The following is a 20928-nucleotide window of genomic DNA, read 5'->3' as shown; positions in this document are numbered from 1 at the left end:
AGACAGGCTGCATTAAAGTCACAGGTCCATTACTCATCTGTGGATCAAAATTGTAATAGCAAAAATAAAACAAAGGGGAAATAAGGGAATCAATAGGAAACAAACCGGAGGGACCCTCACAGAAGCTGCAAAGTGCAGCTGCCTTCAAACCGATCCAATTCTTGTAACTAAGATGTACAAAACATGGGTTGTGGGCTTTGGAGCTTGCAGGAAAAAGGTTTAAAGTTTCTTGAGTTCTTTGGAGTGGTAGGGTACCATTTTGGAGACATATTGCACCCCTTCAAAGAGATCAGGTACTCATTTGGATAGGACCAGGGCAACCTTTGAAAGAGGTCAAGTACCTTTTGAGATTGCTAAAATTAGGCAAAATGTTGTGTAAAAAGTGGATAAATTCATGGGAACTGTCAAGGTTTATAATCCCCGGGCTTATAATTTGTTTTGGAAAAATGACCTGGAATTTAACAAAACAAAAATCATGCTTGCTATTTCAATCTGTCTGTTGACATAAACCTTAGGGTTATCATTGTAGGACTTGCGCTGAGTGACTGATTTCACAACCTATCATTATCACAGTGGGATACCTGTCGGTTCACCGTTTGATTGACAGCACAGACTTATAAAGTTGAATACAAATTTTTTTTTCATAATGGATTGAGCAATTGAAGCAAATTAAACCTAGTAAATGTGTTCTTATCGATGAGAGTGTCTTTTTTAATAATGAATTCATCAATAGACGCTAAGGAACTTCATTTTATTTCATCTCAGCATGGCTCCTGAGATTTGCCCATAGCCAATTCTGGATGAGTTAGCCTGGATGGTGTGAGGAGCAATGGAAAGTGGGTGGGGGGGGGGGGGGTGTTAAGGAGGTGTGGGCTAGAGACTTTCTCACAGCCCACATCTGGCTGCCTCCAAATTCTTTCCGGGAAAGTTATCAAACATACTCCCCGCAACCCCCCAACCCCTTCCTCCCCCAACCATTATTTTTAAGTGGCACCAAGTGCAAATATAAGTTGTTGACTTGAGCCCTGATGTCTTAAAATACTCTCCTGTGGATGAGGTAACTCTGTTCTGCCAATATCATTCCTGCTTGATGAAAACATACGTTGGACAGAACTGATGGGGCGCAGCTAATTCATATTTTAATTATTTCTCACTGCTTCCTTCCAGTTATGGGGAGATCGAAAGTATCCGGGTACTACATGAACGCTTCTGTGCATTTGTCAACTTTAAGTGCCACATGGCAGCTGCTAAAGCATTGGAAGCGTTACAGGTGAGTTCAGAAAGATTTCACCGTTTGAGCATGACGTTGTCATCTACCCTGTTTGCAAATCAAAGTCCCCCGATTTATCAATGCGGGAAGCATCGGAGGCTTTGCTAGTAAATGGGGCAACCTGCTCTGAAACAGCATTTATAAATGGCTCCTCACGGTTTTCTATAATAGTGTAATATCGACTTTTTTTTCTAAACAAAAAGTGGTCAAGGCTGGGGTTCAAGAGAATATTTCAAAGTGGGCTGTTATTTGGTAAGGATATTAAAACTAAGGTGGGGAATAGGATTTTAAAAAAATCACTCTTGCTATGTAATCATCACTGGCTAGACTGGGAGAAGGTTCGGCTGCATCATATGCATCGACACACAACAGTTGGGGAATTGAAATTTGCCCTCTAATATTACATTGCTGTGCGCAACCAGTTTATTTAAATTTGCAGGACCTATAAAATTGTTGTGCACAGTCGTACATGAGCGTAACCTTGAAAGAGACCATTTGTGAATGGGTGGCAGGGCGAATGGGTGGCAGGGCGAATGGGTGGCACGGAGAATGGGTGGCAGGGCGAATGGGTGGCAGGGTGAATGGGTGGCAGGGCGAATGGGTGGCAGGGTGAATGGGTGGCACGGCGAATGGGTGGCACGGTGAATGGATGGCACGGCGAATGGGTGGCAGGGTGAATGGGTGTCAGGGTGAATGGGTGGCACGGCGAATGGGTGGCAGGGTGAATGGGTGACAGGGTGAATGGGTGGCAGGGTGAATGGGTGACAGGGTGAATGGGTGTCAGGGTGAATGCTGGCACGGCGAATGGGTGGCAGGGTGAATGGGTGACAGGGTGAATGGGTGGCACGGTGAATGGGTGGCAGGGCGAATGGATGGTAGGGCGAATGCTGGCACGGTGAATGGGTGTCAGGGTGAATGCTGGCACGGCGAATGGGTGGCAGGGTGAATGGGTGGCATAGTGAATGGGTGGCATAGTGAATGGGTGGCATAGTGAATGGGTGTCAGGGTGAATGCTGGCACGGTGAATGGATGGCACAGCGAATGGATGGCACGGTGAATGGGTGGCAGAGTGAATGGGTGGCACGGTGAATGGGTGGCACGGCGAATGGGTGGCAGGGCGAATGGGTGATGGGTGGCATGGTGAATGGATGGCACAGCAAATGGGTGGCACGGCGAATGGGTGGCAGGGTGAATGGGTGGCAGGGTGAATGGGTGGCATGGTGAATGGGTGATGAGTGGCAGGGTGAGTGGGTGGCACGGTGAATGGGTGGCAGGGTGAATGGGTGTCAGGGTGAATGGGTGGCAGGGTGAATGGGTGGCACAGCGAATGGGTGGCACAGTGAATGGGTGGCACGGTGAATGGGTGGCAGGGTGAATGGGTGGCACGGTGAATGGGTGGCAGGGTGAATGGGTGGCACGGTGAATGGATGGGACGGTGAATGGGTGGCAGGGTGAATGGGTGGCAGGGTGAATGGGTGGCAGGGCGAATGGGTGATGGGTGGCAGGGTGAATGGGTGGCACGGTGAATGGGTGATGGGTGGCAGGGCAAATGGGTGGCAGGGTGAATGGGTGGCACGGTGAATGGGTGGCACGGTGAATGGGTGGCAGGGCGAATGGGTGGCACGGTGGATGGGTGGCAGAGTGAATGGGTGGCACGGCGAATGGGTGGCACGGCGAATGGGTGGCAGGGTGAATGGATGGCAGGGTGAATGGGTGGCAGGGTGAATGGGTGGCAGGGTGAATGGGTGGCAGGGTGAATGGGTGGCACGGAGAATGGGTGGCAGGGTGAATGGGTGGCACGGTGAATGGGTGGCAGGGTGAATGGGTGGCACGGTGAATGGGTGGCAGGGTGAATGGGTGGCATGGTGAATGGGTGGCAGGGTGAATGGGTGGCACGGTGAATGGGTGGCACGGTGAATGGGTGGCATGGTGAATGGGTGGCACGGTGAATGGGTGGCATGGTGAATGGGTGGCACGGTGAATGGGTGGCACGGTGAATGGGTGGCAGGGTGAATGGGTGGCAGGGTGAATGGGTGGCAGGGTGAATGGATGGCACGGTGAATGGGTGGCAGGGTGAATGGGTGGCACGGCGAATGGGTGGCAGGGTGAATGGGTGGCACGGCGAATGGGTGGCACGGTGAATGGGTGGCACGGTGAATGGGTGGCAGGGTGAATGGGTGGCACGGCGAATTGGTGGCAGGGTGAATGGATGGCACGGTGAATGGGTGGCACGGCGAATGGGTGGCACGGTGAATGGGTGGCACGGTGAATGGGTGTCAGGGTGAATGGGTGGCACGGTGAATGGGTGTCAGGGTGAATGGGTGGCACGGTGAATGGGTGGCACGGAGAATGGGTGGCACGGTGAATGGGTGGCACGGTGAATGGGTGGCAGGGTGAATGGGTGGCACGGCGAATTGGTGGCAGGGCGAATGGGTGGCAGGGCGAATGGATGGCACGGTGAATGGGTGGCAGGGCAAATGGGTGGCAGGGCAAATGGGTGATGGGTGGCAGGGCGAATGGGTGGCAGGGCGAATGGGTGGCAGGGCGAATGGGTGGCAGGGCGAATGGATGGCACGGTGAATGGGTGGCAGGGCGAATGGGTGGCAGGGTGAATGGGTGGCAGGGTGAATGGGTGGCACGGCGAATGGGTGATGAGTGGCAGGGTGAATGGGTGGCAGGGTGAATGGGTGGCAGGGTGAATGGGTGGCACGGCGAATGGGTGGCAGGGTGAATGGGTGGCAGGGTGAATGGGTGGCACGGTGAATGGGTGGCACGGTGAATGGGTGGCACGGTGAATGGGTGCACGGTGAATGGGTGGCAGAGTGAATGGGTGGCACGGCGAATAGGTGGCAGGGTGAATGGGTGATGGGTGGCAGGGTGAATGGGTGGCAGGGTGAATGGGTGGCAGGGTGAATGGGTGGCAGGGTGAATGGGTGGCACGGTGAATGGGTGGCAGGGTGAATGGGTGGCAGGGTGAATGGGTGGCAGGGTGAATGGGTGGCAGGGTGAATGGGTGGCAGGGTGAATGGGTGGCAGGGTGAATGGGTGGCAGGGCGAATGGGTGGCAGGGCGAATGGGTGGCAGGGCGAATGGGTGGCAGGGCAAATGGGTGGCGCAGGGAATGATTGGCAGGGTGAATGGGTGGCAGGGTGAATGGGTGGCAGGGTGAATGGGTGGCACAGTGAATGGGTGGCACAGTGCATTCTGAGTTCCCGTGGGGCACGGGCACCCACAGGGTGCAGGGAACATTCCGTTTCTGTGTTGTAAGTTTAATAAGCGTTTGATAAGGTTCCCCACGGTCGGCTATTGCAGAAAATACGAAGGCTGGGGATTGAGGGTGATTTAGAGATGTGGATCAGAAATTGGCTAGTTGAAAGAAGACAGAGAGTGGTAGTTGATGGGAAATGTTCAGAATGGAGTTCAGTTACGAGTGGCGTACCACAAGGATCTGTTCTGGGGCCGTTGCTGTTTGTCATTTTTATAAATGACCTAGAGGAGGGCGCAGAAGGATGGGTGAGTAAATTTGCAGACGACACTAAAGTCGGTGGAGTTGTAGACAGTGCGGAAGGATGTTGCAGGTTACAGAGGGACATAGATAAGCTGCAAAGCTGGGCTGAGAGGTGGCAAATGTAGTTTAATGTGGAGAAGTGTGAGGTGATTCACTTTTGAAAGAATGACAGGAATGCGGAATATTTGGCTAATGGTAAAATTCTTGGTAGTGTGGATGAGCAGAGGGATCTCGGTGTCCATGTACATAGATCCCTGAAAGTTGCCACCCAGGTTGATAGGGTTGTGAAGAAGGCCTATGGTGTGTTGGCCTTTATTGGTAGAGGGATTGAGTTCCGGAGCCATGAGGTCATGTTGCAGTTGTACAAAACTCTAGTACGGCCGCATTTGGAGTATTGCGTACAGTTCTGGTCGCCTCATTATAGGAAGGAAGTGGAAGCCTTGGAACGGGTGCAGAGGAGATTTACCAGGATGTTGCCTGGTATGGAGGGAAAATCTTATGAGGAAAGGCTGATGGACTTGAGGTTGTTTTCGTTAGAGAGAAGAAGGTTAAGAGGTGACTTAATAGAGGCATACAAAATGATCAGAGGGTTAGATAGGGTGGACAGCGAGAGCCTTCTCCCGCGGATGGAGGTGGCTAGCACGAGGGGACATAGCCTTAAATTGAGGGGTAATAGATATAGGACAGAGGTAGAGGTGGGTTTTTTACGCAAAGAGTGGTGAGGCCGTGGAATGCCCTACCTGCAACAGTAGTGAACTCGCCAACATTGAGGGCATTAAAAAATTTATTGGATAAGCATATGGATGATAAGGGCATAGTGTAGGTTAGATGGCCTTTAGTTTTTTTCCATGTCGGTGCAACATCGAGGGCCGAAGGGCCTGTACTGCGCTGTATCGTTCTATGTTCTATAACGCCACTGGCTGCTCCCGACGAGGTTGACTAACTGAAGGGCTGAATCCTCCTGATCTTTTATACCTTAGGGCCCCCCAGTATCACATTGTGACATTGGGCCAGTAATTCTCTCCCTCTCATTCACAGGGTAAAGAAATAGAAAACACAAAGCTGCTAATTAGGTACCCTGACAGACATCTGACTAAACGGAGTTCCCCACTGCAGAAACCCCCTGTCCCGATGGGAGTGTCGGTCCAGCCGGAAATCGTGACGGCCGAGTGCGGGTGAGTTCAGGAGGTGCGGGGACTTAGATGGACATTTATAGTCACACGATCTTTGTCCGTGAGGGCTCAGTGTCATTTGACTTTACCGCATTGCCCCTCCCTATCTCTAAACCTCCTTGAGCCCTATGACCCTCCGAGATCTCTACACTCCTCTAATTTTGGCCTCTTATGCATCCTCTATTTTCCTTGCTCCCTGCATTGATGGCTGGGTCCTCGGCGCCTAAGTTCCATCCATCAGTCTCTCAACCTCCTTAAACCCTATTTCATTGGCCAGGTTTTTGGTCACCTGTCCTAACATTTCCTTATGTGGCTTGGTGTGGAATTTTATTTAATAATCACCCCTCTGAGGCACCTTGGGACTACGTCAAAGGCGTTAAGTGAAGGAAGTTATTGTTGATATTGCCCCAGTTTCCTTACCTTGAAGTTATAAAGGGAGGGAAAGTTTCCTCAAATCTAATCAGGAAGGGCAAAGCTCTGGATCTGTGCCAGTCTCCTGGAAGAAGTTCTGATCATTTAGATAGAAGAAATGCAGACTCGAAGCTTAGAGATACCCGAGATGGCCTTGCTTTGACGTTTGATGTGTTGTTACCTGGCACACTGGGGCTGAGCATCTCCTGGGCACCCATGTACTATTGGTACCGAACGCACATGGAAACTTTTACCATGTGAAGGATTTGCCTGCTGAACTATTATCATAGAATTTACAGTGCAGAAGGAGGCCATTCGGCCCATTGAATCTGCACCGGCTCTTGGAAAGAGCACCCTACCCAAGGTCAACACCTCCACCCTATCCCCATAACCCAGTAACCCCACCCAATACTAAGGGCAATTTTGGACACTAAGGGCAATTTATCATGGCCAATCCACCTAACCTGCACATCTTTGGACTGTGGGAGGAAACTGGAGCACCCGGAGGAAACCCATGCACACACGGGGAGGATGTGCAGACTCCGCACAGACAGTGACCCAAGCCGGAATCAAACCTAGGACCCTGGAGCTGTGAAGCAATTGTGCTATCCACAATGCTACCGTGCTACCTCTTGAGCATACTATGTTGTAGCAAGGAGGGACTAAGTGCTCCCACCAGCAGATAATCCAGAGTGAGTCCCGTTGGAGCTAGGAGTGTCGTTGAGGGGGTATTCTCATATCTTTACTGTAGCAAATTATGCAAAGTGGTCAACACGCTGGTTTCCCTGGGCTTACTGGTCTCGGACGCCCCACCCCCCACTCTGCTGATGAGGGGAGCACCCCCAACCCCGCATCAAGGTGGGGCATCGTCCCGCCCACTACAGGAATAATGGGTCACCCCCCACACATGCATTAGGGTGACCCAGGCGCTCCCTATCAGGCCCCGTTCCCTGGCATTCTCAATGGTGCACTGCCCCCATGGCACTGACACCTTTTCAGTCACCCCCTAGCCTGCTGCACACAACCCTGAGGAGGGTCAGCGAGGTTAGCCCATTGCTAATCCCTTGTGTCGCTGCCAAGCTGCAGAGGGAGGATCCCGGCAAAGGTTCTGGGGTTGGGTGGGCCTGGATTGTGGTTAAGGAGTTGACGCCGGGACCTTCCCCGGGATGGGGGTCCTATGTCTGGACTGCCCCACCCAGCCCTGAGCAACCTGAAGATCACACTTGGCACTCCCAACACCCAGGGCTCTTGGGGGACACCCTCCCTCCCCATTCTGCAGAAGGCACATGAGAAATGGGCTATTGTCCTTGACCCCCACCCCCCAGGGCCAGTAAAGCGCTTGGAAATACTTACACCAAAGCCCACCTGGTGTTCCTGTTGGGCTGGGAGATTGTAAAGAGTGGGGGGGGGGGGGGGATTCAGACTTTCAGCCAATTAAACACATTCAAATGAAATCATTTCAGCTGTTTGCAAGTTCTTGCCAGCACAGGGCAGGAAGTCCACTTTGGCCTGTGGGGTGGGACCGAAGACTGGGGACAGGTCCGGCGCCTGGCGCCGATCCCACCGATACAGAATTCTCTGCATGACCTTCATGGCGGGGAGCGGAGAATTCCGCCCTGCGTTTGCATTGACCTCTGGGAGAAGTGTACCTCAGTTCCCCAATTGGGCTGGAGAGAGGAGATTAGACCCAGTAGCTGCTGAAGGAACTTTGAACTTTGGTCAACAACGGAGGGATCAGATTTGTCAATGATGACCCCTCATCCACACCCACCCTGCCTTGACCTGCCCCCCCCCCTCCCCCCCCATGCCCTCCTCCCCATACACTAAATATTGACTAGCCCAATGACAGTTGAGGTGTCAGATCACATGATGAGTACCTGCTTGGACAAGATAAAGAGGGTGCCGGGTGCATGGGGAATTGTACTTCAGGACGATGTCAAAATCCTTCTTCAGAATCCCTGTCCTTCCCTGACCCTCCTGAACCTCACTGGCTACATCCATCCCTTGGTCGGGTACACTGTGTCTGCGAATCATCCTGTCGCCACATACACACACACACGTAAACCGCTCAGCTCGGAAGAATAGAGAAGTGCGCACTGAGAATAATGATAGGCCCTGGGTATCAGGCCTATAACAGTGGTCATGTTGCAAAGCATCAAGCTCATATGAACGAAGAGTTCGTATTTGTTCGAAGTTTGGAAGAACGCTTGTGCAATCTACCCATTTTCAGAACTGTTTACCCACACCAAGCCTAGAGCAACCAAGTCAACACAGAGATTTGACTGAATTCAACACTGTGAGATGTACAAGCGCTTTTCCTTATATGATTCAGGTCCTCAATGAAGTACTTGAATGATTACATCTCTGTAGATCTTGTAATGTGGGAATAGTCTATTAGTTTGCAATCTGAATGTAATTTTAATTCAATATTCTTTCTTTTATCCCACACACCACTTCCCTGTTCCCTGCTGAATTATTTTGTGTATTTTTGTTACTTTGCGATTGTCACACCTTTCCATATTTTCAACTTGATCGCTATTTGAATTTAAGGCATACTGCAGTTCCGCCTTTGGGCTGATTCTTGAATTAAAATGTCATTACTACTCTCTGACATTTGAGGTGCTTCATTTAAAAAAAAAAAATCTCTGAATTAAATGTCCATTTTGGTTTAGTTTGGGTGATTGGTTTGGAGTTTAGAATTGGACAAAGAGAAGCAAGGGACTCTTTTTTTTGACTTTCAAAAACTTTCCACTTTGCCCAGGTTGAAGCGTCGAGGACCTGTCGACGATGATGAATGCTATTTTTGGCGAACAACCGGCTGTCATTTTGGAGACAAGTGCCGCTACAAGCACATTCCCGACCACAGAGGAGTTGACAAAAAGCCCTGGCAGCGCTGAAAGAGACCCGCTCCACACCGGAGACCCAATAAAGCCAAGTATTAAGGATGCGCTAACCCCAGCATGACTTTCCAAATCTCAGAGCTGTTCTGATGGCCCTCAGTCGACTCACTAGACCCATCGTTCTCTCTTTGAAAATGGTTGGAATCGGACATTTGCACTCCAAATCTAACCTGTTGGATCAATTGCCAGCACTTGTAGGCTTGAGGAAGGCTTGATTTTTGACACTCTTAATTCCAGTCTTTTGGGACATATCTATCGTATACTCTAAAGTGTGCTGCCTATATTTGTGTGGTATTTCAAAACTCCATTTTGTGTGGAATGTTGCAGCTGAAAACAGGGGTCTGGGGAGCGGCTATGAATCTCCTTCACCCTTACCTCATGCCCTTTTCGAACTCTTAGCTTCATCCATTTTCAAATATGTTCAGTGATTTTGTTTAAATATTTCCAGGGTGTCATGACTCCTTACCTCGTGCCTCCCTTAGGTGCTGAATTTGAATCATAGGCTTGTTGGAGGAAGCCTTTATCTTTCAGTAAGAAGTCTTACAACACCAGGTTAAAGTCCAACAGGTTTGTTTCAAACACGAGCTTTCGGAGCACTGCTCTTTCCTCTGGTGTTGTAAGACTTCTTACTGTGCTCACCCCAGTCCAACGCCGGCATCTCCACATCATGTTTATCTTTCAGAGTCTGTTCCACCATTCAGTGGTATGGCTGACCTGCGACCTAACTCCATATGCCCACCTTTGTCCCATGTCCCTCAATCCCTTTGATTAATAAGAAGTGATTGATCTCAGATTTAAAATTGACGATTGACCTAGCATCAATGGTTGCTCTCTGAAGAGGGTTACAAACTTCTAGCAGCCTTTGTGTGTCTAGACGTGTTTCTTAAATTCACCCCTAAAAGGGTCTGGATCGAAGTTTTCAACCATGCCCCCTATTTCTAGACTCCCTATTTCTAGACTCCCAACAAGCAGAAATAGCTTCTCTCTATCTCCCCTCTCTGTTACGCTTAATGTCTTGAAAGTTTTGATCAACATGTCCCTTCACCTACTAAATTCCAGGAAGTACAATCCTAATTTGTTAAATCTAACCTTATAAGTTAACCCATGACATTCTGGTATTATTTTAGTAAATCTAGGCTGCACTCCCTCCAAGACCAATATATCCTTCCTAAGATATGGTGCCCATCACTGAACACAGTGCACCCACGTGTGCTCCCACCAGGAATTTGCACATCTGGATATAATATATCTCAAAACAAGAAACAAAGTCCTACAGGCGCTGACACTTCTGAGGTAAAATGCTGGAAAACCCTCACATGGGTCAGGCCGCCCCTATGGAGAAGGGGGAAAGTGGGGTTAGTTTTTTAGGGCAGTGACCTTCTGTCAGAACCCTGTAATCTTTCAGCAGCTGCTGGAAAGCTTGCGGTACAGTCCCAGTACACCAATTCCTGCACACCTTTCTCCTCTACTGGGAGGTGTCACAGCCTCTGCTTGACATGAATTGGGTGGTGGTGCTGAGAAGAGGGGGAGGGGCGGGGGGGATGCGATATGAGCTCTTTCTCCTCTCAATCCCCAACACTCTGTGGGAGAACTGCCCGCATTCCGGTACGTATTTTGTTTTGCCAGTGGAAGGCAGGTTTGCTGAATTTTCTCACATGTGTTGACAGTGAAGTAAGAAGGGTGAAAATCTTCATGCAGGAACAACTATTAATTTATTACAGCTTCGCCCATTTTCAGCCTGATGAGTAAAGTAAGAATTTGTGGTTGGAGACGATGCAAATATTGATTAGTCTTAATTGCTCATTGGCCATTGGGACCATTTACCTGGTGCCTTGTCCAGTAACAGTTCAATACTTTCACTTGCTAACAGTTTGAGGTTCTGTTCTTTTCTTGGCTGTCAGCGTCACTGACGAGGCCAACATTTATTGTCCATGAGAAGTTGGTGAAGAAGTATAATCTGATATCGCGGAAGAGAGTTCTACCGGGAATGAAGTACTGAATATTGAATAAGCTATTTATTCCAAACTTCCATCAGAAAACATGTGCAATATATTTTCCTCTCTTTGTATTCCCTCCCCGACCAATCATTTTACATCACAACGGGCCTGTTGCTTCAGGATGTCAGGGCTTTGAGTTTCATTGCGTTTGCCCTGAAATTATATGACACGAGGTGTGAATTTGAAATTGGGATGATTTATTTTCTTTGTTATATTTTCTTCTATCCTTCTTCCTGATTTTATTAGAATTCCTGATCTGATGGCATTACTGACGCAGCATACTCAACTAAGAGTAAGATTAGAAATTGCGCTCCCCTAGCATCCTTCACGATCACTTTCAGCATTTCACAGCCAATTAAATACTTTTGGAGATAACCCAGGACCTCACTGAAGGAGAGTCAACTATCTGTGAAAGTTGGCAGAATGTTCAACAAAATTATTTGGATAATAATGGCTCTAATCGACGTTAACATTTTGAGGTATCCCTTTACACAATAGAAAGAAAGATGACTCCCACCACCAAAAGATTCAAGACACCTTCTTAACCCAAGTATTAGTCCATCATGCCGGATTTTATTAGTTGCTGCGTTCTGCAGCCTACCCACAATGTGGAGTGGACTGTGAACGAATGAAGAATATCAAAAGTATGCATTTAATTAGTTCAAAGGGACGGGCATAACGCAACACTCACTAAAAGGACGTGAGAATGGTTCCAATGCTATTTTAGAGTTGGGTGACTTGGGAGGCTGGGCAGAATTTGTTTTTCGTTTCCTTCCGAATGAATGGGCGGAGGAACCTTGAGCAAGTTGCAGACAGGGAGCGTGGAGACTGTTTCCAGGCTTTCAGAGTGGTGAGGGATGGAGGCAGCACCTTGGATTAAGTCGATCTGCCCAACTCTCTTACCATTGGAATGGTGATTGAAGGGAGGAAGGGAAACCTTTTTGAATTTGCAAATGTGCCATCGCCAACAAATTATTCTGCTTGTTCAGGCACCACTAGGATTGAGCACATCTTGCCCAGTCCAAAACTCTGGGTATTTAGGAAAACGCATTGTGCATCGGCATTGAGTGGACCCAACCGAATATACCAACTTGAAACGTTCAATTCGTGAAACAGATCAGTACTCATACTTAGGCTTCCAAAAGATATAAAAGCACTGGCAATTTAACAAATCCAGTTTTCAAAACGCCTCATCCAAAATTGGATTGACTTGTCCAACTGACTGGAATATTGGGCAGTCAGTTTTCTTTTCACTTGGTCAATAATTTTCCCCGATATAAAAGCAAAATCCCCCGGATTCTCCGAAATAGAAACAGAAAATGCTGGAAACACTCAGCGGTCGGTGGAGGGAGAAACAGAGGGTTAACCTCTCATTGGAACTGACGGGTCGACCCGAAGCGGTAACTCTTGTTTTTCCTGCTCCACAGACGCTGCCAGATCGGCAGAGCTTTTCCAACATTTTCAGTTTTTGTTTTATTTGCAATCGTTGCTGTTGGGTTAGACACACACAAAGTGAAGGATCAAACGATTGGACCTGTTCAAACCTGCTAAGTCAGAATACACAATGGTGCCAATCTTAGGAATTCAAAAGAGCGCTATGTTTCCAAAATGCTCCATGACAGAGATATAGCCTATCATTTGTTTTTGTATCTCTTGAGACTTAAACATTGCTGGTCTTGGAACAAACTCCGAGATTTTAAACTGAAGGTCAAGGAAGTTGAAATGCCAAATATTTATTAATGTTGCTGACTTGCTCTTTTTATTAATATATAAAATGTACGTACTCTTAACTATGCACAGCTGCCAAGCAGTAAAGTATTGCAATATGTATATAGGGTCTCTGAACCATTGTTCATCTCTGAGCAGGTTGTTTTTAGCCTGTGTGAAAATGCTGTAAGCATGGACTCCAGAGTTACTTTGTACTGTCTGCTGATTGTTGGACATTGACTACTAGTTTCAACTATGGGGAAGATTTGGACATCTGTCCTCTTGCACCAACTGTTTTATGAACCGTACTCTCTAGAATCACTCATTTTCACGATATGATAATAAAGCATACGTTTTTATGGCTACTACATGTTGTTACCTGGGAGAACATGATGAATTTAGTCTATTGAACGATGCAATCCGATTTATTTTATTTTTGGTTCCTTGTGAATCTGTGCTTGTTACGGTGAGGGGTGTCGCTGTCGAGGACAATGTGAAAGGTTCCAATTCAGCACCAGCAGCTCCCGCTACCCACTGTCAAAACGGTTCGATGGTGTGGCCGGTTTGCTCAGCCATGCACCTTCTAGAGCAATGTGCGCGGGATCGCACTGATACTATGCTGCACTCCTCAACCTGAGAAACATTCCACAACAGGGTCTGCCCTTGTCAACACAACGACTATTCACCGGGGTCACGATTCCTACTGTCCAGGCTCTTTTGCAGCCCAAACAGCCCAATGTGAGTGGTGCCCTCATGGAGCAACGATTAGGAAGCAAAACGCACTATGATCAAAATGCCCACAGACTTGGCCCTCTTAACACCTGGTCAAACAATCAGGATCCAGACCACACATGGTCATGACAAGGTGGAGGTGGTATATGGTCAATCCCCGCAGTCAAATAGTTTTATGGTAGCCTCAGATGGTCCCAATGTGTGCAAAACTGTTGTCACCTACAACGGGTATGGGAACTATCACCGCCAGATGCCACAGTGCCCGAGCCATCCAAAGTACAATACAGGTCCCCTGCATCAGTGCAAATGGAGGCTACACCAGAGGCTTCGGCAGCGAGCCCTGCACTCACCAATGGAGCGCCCCAGGTTGTCCACACTGCGGACACCTCTGAGAGCATCTAGAGCACGACCAAGTGACACAATCACCTGCTCAGGATGTGTGACCAAATCAAACACAAGGCTCCAGGATTATGTAATGAACTAGTCCACAAACGGTCTTCATCTTTCACCTTTAGACAACAACAAAAAGTGTGCGGGACACGATGGGCTATGCACCAACTGCAACAGCTTAATTTGTGTTTCCTACGATGTAAACAGTTATGTATTATCAGTCTGTTCGATCTGCATGCTACGAAATGATTTGTACACAGTTCCTGTTCACGAACACCGTTACATCTCAGTACCACCGGTTCCAGTTTGAACGGGGAAGATGCGGACCAAGTGGTCATGTGATGATGCAGCTACTTAAAAGGTCATGAGATGGGAGCACGCGAGTTCTCCCCAGAGCACAGGCAGAGCACAAGCATATAGTACTTCTCAAACTAGTGACTGAACTATTGTTTGTTATAGGTTCATGGGGGCCAGTCATTGGAACCCAGCTCTTCCACACTTTGCAAGGCTGCCAGATGGAAAAATCTCCACAAGTCCTCAACAGAAGATGAAATGGAGCTCCTGGTTCTGTGTCAATCCTGTGTGGGCTCAAGTCTCCTAATTATGTGCTACTTTTGTACGTGGAAGATGTAGAATCAAGAACCTATCTGTTAGGATTATCTTTGTTCTTCAAATAAGGTGCACTGTCCATTGTCCCAAACAGTCATCCCCAGACATTCTGTAAGCATTTGGAAGGGGGTGAATAATTGAATGAGATATTCCGTCTCCTGTGCAGGTGGGAGATAGCTTGCAGCATTCTCTGCAGTGTCACGACAGTATTGAAAAACCAGTATAGGGGCCCACCAGAACCAATCTATGGTGGCGTGATGAGAGTATGCCATTAGAACTTGAAGAGGATCAAGTATATTTCCAATCATAATCTATTGATCTTCAGCAAGCTGATGAATGTGCCCCTTGTATGCATATTTTGAACCAATTGTGTTTCCCCAGAGGGTGGATCTCATATGAACGTACATATGTACTTATGGATTAGGAGGAGGCCATTCAGCCCTTCGAGCCTGCTCCACCATTCAATCAAATCATGGCTGATCAATTATGGCCTCAAATCCACCTTCTGCCTACCCCAAAAACCTTTGAACCCCTTGTTAATCCATAATCTAGCCAACTATGCCTTAAAAATATTCAATAATCCTTCCTGGAGCTCTCGCGGTGAAGAGAGTTCCAAAGATTCACAGCCCTGGGGGGGGGGATTCTTCTCAACTCTGTCTTAAATGGGAGACAGACCCCCTTATTTTTAAACTGTGGCACCTAGTCTAGTCTCTTCCATAAAGGTTGAGTGAGATTGGCCATGTTTTGTGAAGTCTACGAAGAATCCAGCACGAGTTGTAGAATAGAAAGAAATAACATTTATTTACAATAACATATATATATATATATATATATACAGCAGCAGCAATCCTCTCTAGCTGGTCCCAAACAGGCCAGCTTTATTGATGCAAGGACTCTGCTAATGATTTCTCCGCCTCCCTCATTGGGGAAGCTCATACTCCCTAAGGATTGTGGGATTGCCATTAGTCCCCAGCCAATGGTCAGCAGGCAGGTTATAACTCCATGCAAAAAAAATTACCCCTCAGTGTCCAAATGATTAGACGGAGTTATGGGGATTGGATGGGGCCGTGGGCTGAGGTATGGTGTTCTTTTGGAGGTCGGTGTTGACTAGATGGGCTGAATGGCCTCCTGCTGCACTATAGGATTCTATGATAATGAGGAGAACATTACAAACAGCCCAATATTACAGACTACAATGCTGTTCAAATTATATACATCGGACGTATGGCACTCTGTGGTACTTCAACACAGTTACATTAAGTTTCCAATCCCAAGGGGTTACAGGCCCCACTGTGTACATTGGCTAAAACGCCTTCTCCCATTGCGCCTTGGTGGCTGCCCCAAGCTCAGGTGCGTCCCTCAGCACGTGGAATGTGCCAGTCGGCAACACTCAATTGGGGACAATTCTTTGCGCTGTAGATCAGCAGGTCTCCGGGAGGCCAAAGAACGTCACATGGTGCAATGGTATTGACGTTGCCTCCGTAAATCAAGACGTACTGCCATGTGCCTCTAGGTGACTGCCTCCAGTCCCGCTTCGCCCGCTCTCCTAAGACTAAAGAAGATTGAAAGGATATTTGATTCAAGCGTTCAAAATCATTCCGTGGAGTCTGCCACAACCTCGGGACATTCCAAAACATCCCAGTCAATGAAATGATTTAAAGTGTAGTCATTGCTGTAATGCATGAAATGCAGCAGCTAAATGGTGCTCAGCAAGATCCCACCAACAGCAATGTGAGAATGACTAGATAATATGTTTTATTTTTGTGCTATTCATTGAGTCATTGAGGGATAAATGTTGACCAGGACATCCAGGGGACCTCACTGTTCTGTAAAACAGTGCCATGGGATCTTTGACGTCCTTCTGATGTGGAAGATGCCCCCCCCCAACTTTAATTTCTCGTTTGAAAGGCAGAACCTCCAACATTGCCGGACTATTTCAGTGCTGCACTGGAGTGTCCGCCTCAGCTGTTTTTCTCCTCCATATGGAGGTGCATTAGGCTGCCGACACAGAAGTGATAAATTGAAGAGAATGGCAACTGGTGATGCCATCTGGCTGTACGGGAAACCTCTCCGTAGACTCAGTCATGGATGGAGCTATGGCCTCAACTCCCCACGGCCCAGTTATTGGAGCATGGAGCTGCTGGATCTGGAATTGGCTACATTCCCAGGGCCGATCAGATGGACCACAATAGTCTGTCTTGGTACAGTCCCAACCTTTATATGACCTGTTTGGGCAATGGTTGATCAGTTCTGCTCGCAGGAAGTGTTTTATTTGTGTATCAAATCAACAGCCATTGGGTTGTTGTAAAGGTGTACAGATTTTGAAAAAGAAAGTTGTTACATGCTCTTGAACTAAAAGCTGATTCATGGGAAACACTCAAACTGGAACTGATGAGAGCATTGAAATGATATAGAATTTACAGCACAGAAACAAGGCATCACCCAACTGGTGGTGTTTATGTTCCATAAAAGCCTCTGCACAATACTTCACCTCGCACTATCAGTAAATCCTTCTTTGTTTTCTCCACCGTGTGATTATTTAGCTTTCCCTTAAATGTACCTTTGCTATTTATCTTAACCACTCCCCGTGGGAGCAAGTTCCATCTTTTCATCACTCTGTGGGTAAAGGAGTTTCCCAAGAACTTTGGCTATTGAAATATAATTATTGCTCCAGGCAGCACCTTTCATTCAACCCATGTCATTTGTTTGTGCTGTACTTATGGTTTGGGAGCACGAGGCTTGCTAACTCTGTTTCTCGAATAGAGGCTGGCAAAAATTAGCTGTGTAACCTGGAGACCCATAATAATTTAACTCGCTATTACTCATGTTGCTGCTGTTGCTAAACCACAGTTTCGAGAACAATTCGCACAAGGCAATTCTGTCTAATCGGATCATGACCACACTGAGTCAATGCTTCCCAGTGAGGTGAGGGGTGGAAATGGGTCACGGGTGAAAATAAATAGTACTAATCCTGCTTTTGCTGGTTTAGTAATTCATTCATGGGATGCGTCGGCATCCCTGTTGGCCCTTGACAAGGTGGTAGTGAGCTGCCTTCTTGAAACCTCCACAGTCCCCCTGGTGTAGGTAACAGTGCTGTCATAGAATCATAGAATTTACAGTGAAGAAGGAGGCCATTCGGCCCATCGAATCTGCACCGGCTCTTGGAAAGAGCACCCTACTTAAGCCCCACGTCTCCACCCCATCCCATAACCCAGTAACACCACCTAATCTTTTTGGACACTAAGAACAATTTTAGCATGGCCAATCCACCTAACCTGCACATCTTTGGACTGTGGGAGGAAACCGGAGCATCCGGAGGAAACCCACGCAGGCACGGGGAGAACGTGCAGACTCCGCACAGACAGTGACCCAAGCCGGGCATCGAACCCGGGACCCTGGCGCTGTGAAGCAACGGTTGGTTCATGATGCAGAGTGAGGCCAACAGCGTGGGTTCAATTCCCGAATGAGCTGAAGTTATTCAGAAAGGCTCCACCTTCTCAACCTCGCCACTCGCCTGAGGTGTGGTGATCCTCAGGTTAAATCACCAGCTCTCACTGAGTGGGCTGAATGTATTTTGCTGGCTGCTTGATGGATGGATTTGGTGAGGCTGAGAGAGGTGTACACGATTAACTGCTTACACCCCTGACGCCAAGAGTCGTGGGGTCCCTTGCTTTTGTCTTCCTTCAGTTTGTTCTGAAGCTTGCTGACCTTGGTAAGTGCGTGGAGCGTGTTTCTAACAGAAGAGTACAGAACATTGCTTATGAGTCGGAGGAATGTTCTCCCCTGTGTATAGTTCTCAGAAGCTTGGGTTAAAATCCTTTAGAAGTAATAATATATCTCCTATGTGTTTGCGTCAGATACTCACTTCTGAAAAAAGAACAATCGCTTGACCAACTTTGCCCTTTGGTATCTCTGGAGGCTTACAAAAAAAGTTCTTCAACTGATATAAATCTAAATCTTCTACATTTACTGCAGTAAGGTGACTCAGCTTGCCAACCATACAAGAAAATTCACTAAGTTCTAAGAGAAGGTTAAACCAACCATGGCTAACCAAGGAAGTTGAGGACAATATTAAGTTGAAAGAAAAAGAATAGGAGGCAAAAGTCAGTGATAGCCCCGAAGACTAGGATAAATTCAGAATCTAGCAGAGGGGGACGAAAATGATAATAAAGAGAGAGAAAATAAACTATGAGGGCTAACTAGCGAGCAAACGAAACTGACAATACGCGTTTATTTACATATGTAAAAAGGAAAAGAGAGGTCAAAGTGAACATAGGCCCCTTAGAAAATGTACCTGGGGAGATAGTTATTTTTTCATAGAATTTGCAGTGCAGAAGGAGGCCATTCGGCCCATCGAGTCTGCACCGGCTCTTGGAAAGAGCACCTTTCCCAACCGCACACCTCCACCCTATCCCCATAACCCAGTAACCCCACCCAACACTAAGGGCAATTTTGGACACCAAGGGCAATTTAGTATGGCCAATCCACCTAACCTGCACATCTTTGGACTGTGGGAGGAAACCGGAGCACCCGGAGGAAACCCACGCACGCATGGGGAGAACGTGCAGACACCGCACAGAAAGTGACCCAAGCCGGGAATCGAACCTGGGACCCTGGAGCTGTGAAGCAATTGTGCTAACCACTATGTTACCGTGCTGCCTGATGGGGAACAAGGAAATGGCAGATGAGTTAAATAGATACTTTGCATCAGTCTTTATGGTGGAAGATACTGCAAATATCCTATTAATACTAAAGAATACGGGGGAGCAATTAAGTATCATCACTAGAAAAGTAGCATTAGACAAACTAATGGGATTAAAGGCAGACACGTCCCCTGCCCCTGATGGTTTGCATCCGGGGATTCTAAAAGAAGTAGCTACAGAGATAATGGATCATGTCAATGAGGCACCCCTATTCAAAAAGGTAGGGAGGCAAAAATCAGGGAATTATAGGTCGATTAGCTTAACAGCTATTGTTGGAAAAATGATGGAATCAATTATTAAGGAGGTAATAGCAGCATATTTGGAAAATCACGATCTAATCAAGCAGAATCAACATGGCTTGATTAAAGTGAAATCGTGTCTGACTAATTTATTAGAGTTTTTCGAGGAAGTCTCAATCAGAGTGGATAGAGGGGAACCAGTAGATGTGATGTATTTGGACTTCCAGAAGGCGTTTGTCAAGGTACCTCATAAAAGGTTGTCCTAAAATGAGAGCCCACGGTGTTGGAGGTAGTATATCGACGTGGATAAAGAATTGGTTAATGGTCAGGAAGCAGCGAGTGGGGATAAGGAATTGTTTTTCAGGCCTCTAACCAGAGGGGTTCTACAGGGAGCAGTGCTGGGACCGCAACTGTTTACAAATTTTCTGAATGACTTGGAGGAAGGAAGCGAAAGCATTGTAGCTAAATTGGCAGATTACACAGAAATAGATTAAAAGACAAGTTGTGAGAGGGATACAGACAGTTTGCAAAGAGCTGTCTGGTTAAGTAAGTGGGGAGAAAGTTGGCAAATGGGAGCGCACTGTGACAAAATGTGAAGCTTTTCATTTTGGAAGGGAGAACGAAAGAACAGAGTATTATTTAAATGGAGAAAATCTGCAGAAAGCTGCAACGCAAAGGGACTTGGGGGTACTTGTACACAAGACCCAGAAAGCTAGCGCAGAGGTGCAGCAGGTATTAACGAAGGCTAATGGAATGTCGGCCCTTATTTCAAGGGAGTTGGAGGACAAGTGTCTGGAAGTCTTGCTGCAACTGTACAAGGTACTGGAGGGACCACAGCTGGAGCACTGTGAACAGTTTTGGTCCCCTTATTTAAAGCGATTCAGAGAAGGCCCGTTGGGATGATCCCAGGTATGGAGAGATTGTCTTATGAACTAAAGTTAAACAGGTTGGGACTCTACTCATTGGCATTTAGAAGAATGAGAGGTGATCTAATTGAAGCATGCAGGATTCTGAAGGGGGGGGGGGTGTGCCAGAATAAATGCTGAGAGGATGTTTCCCACCATGGAATAGTCTTGGAACATAGGGCATAGTCTCAGAATAATGGAGTGTCCATTTAAGACTGAGATGAGGAGGAATTTCTTCTCCCAGAGGGTTGAGAGTCTTTGGAACTCCTTGCCACAGCTGCGGGGTCAGAGTCCCTGTGTATATTTAAGGCTGTGATAGATGGATTATTGATCAGCAAGGGAATCCAGGGTTACGGGGAAAGGGCAGGAAAGAGGATGTGAGGAA

At 47.5% G+C, this 20928-nt stretch overlaps 1 protein-coding gene across 2 annotated transcripts in view; it reads left to right on the top strand.

Moving 5' to 3' along the window:
• zgc:123010 (uncharacterized protein LOC641500 homolog) overlaps positions 1-10780 on the top strand; it is a 165314-nt gene extending 154534 nt beyond the window's left edge. Inside the window, exons 14-16 of one of the 2 annotated variants that reach the window (XM_038822346.1) lie at positions 1168-1270; positions 5817-5953; positions 9123-10780. In XM_038822346.1, coding sequence (XP_038678274.1) covers positions 1168-1270; positions 5817-5953; positions 9123-9258 — 376 coding nt within the window. In that variant the 3' untranslated portion in view covers positions 9259-10780. The remainder of the gene's footprint in view (positions 1-1167; positions 1271-5816; positions 5954-9122) is intronic. The other variant, XM_038822347.1, reaches the window with a different exon arrangement.
• The last annotated feature ends 10148 nt before the right edge of the window (positions 10781-20928 follow it).

The sequence above is a fragment of the Scyliorhinus canicula genome, chromosome 16, assembly GCF_902713615.1.
Source record: "Scyliorhinus canicula chromosome 16, sScyCan1.1, whole genome shotgun sequence".
Taxonomy (NCBI): Eukaryota; Metazoa; Chordata; class Chondrichthyes; order Carcharhiniformes; family Scyliorhinidae; genus Scyliorhinus; species Scyliorhinus canicula.
The sequence above is the reverse complement of the archived record's forward strand: the minus strand, read 5'-3'. Positions and strand labels throughout refer to the sequence as shown.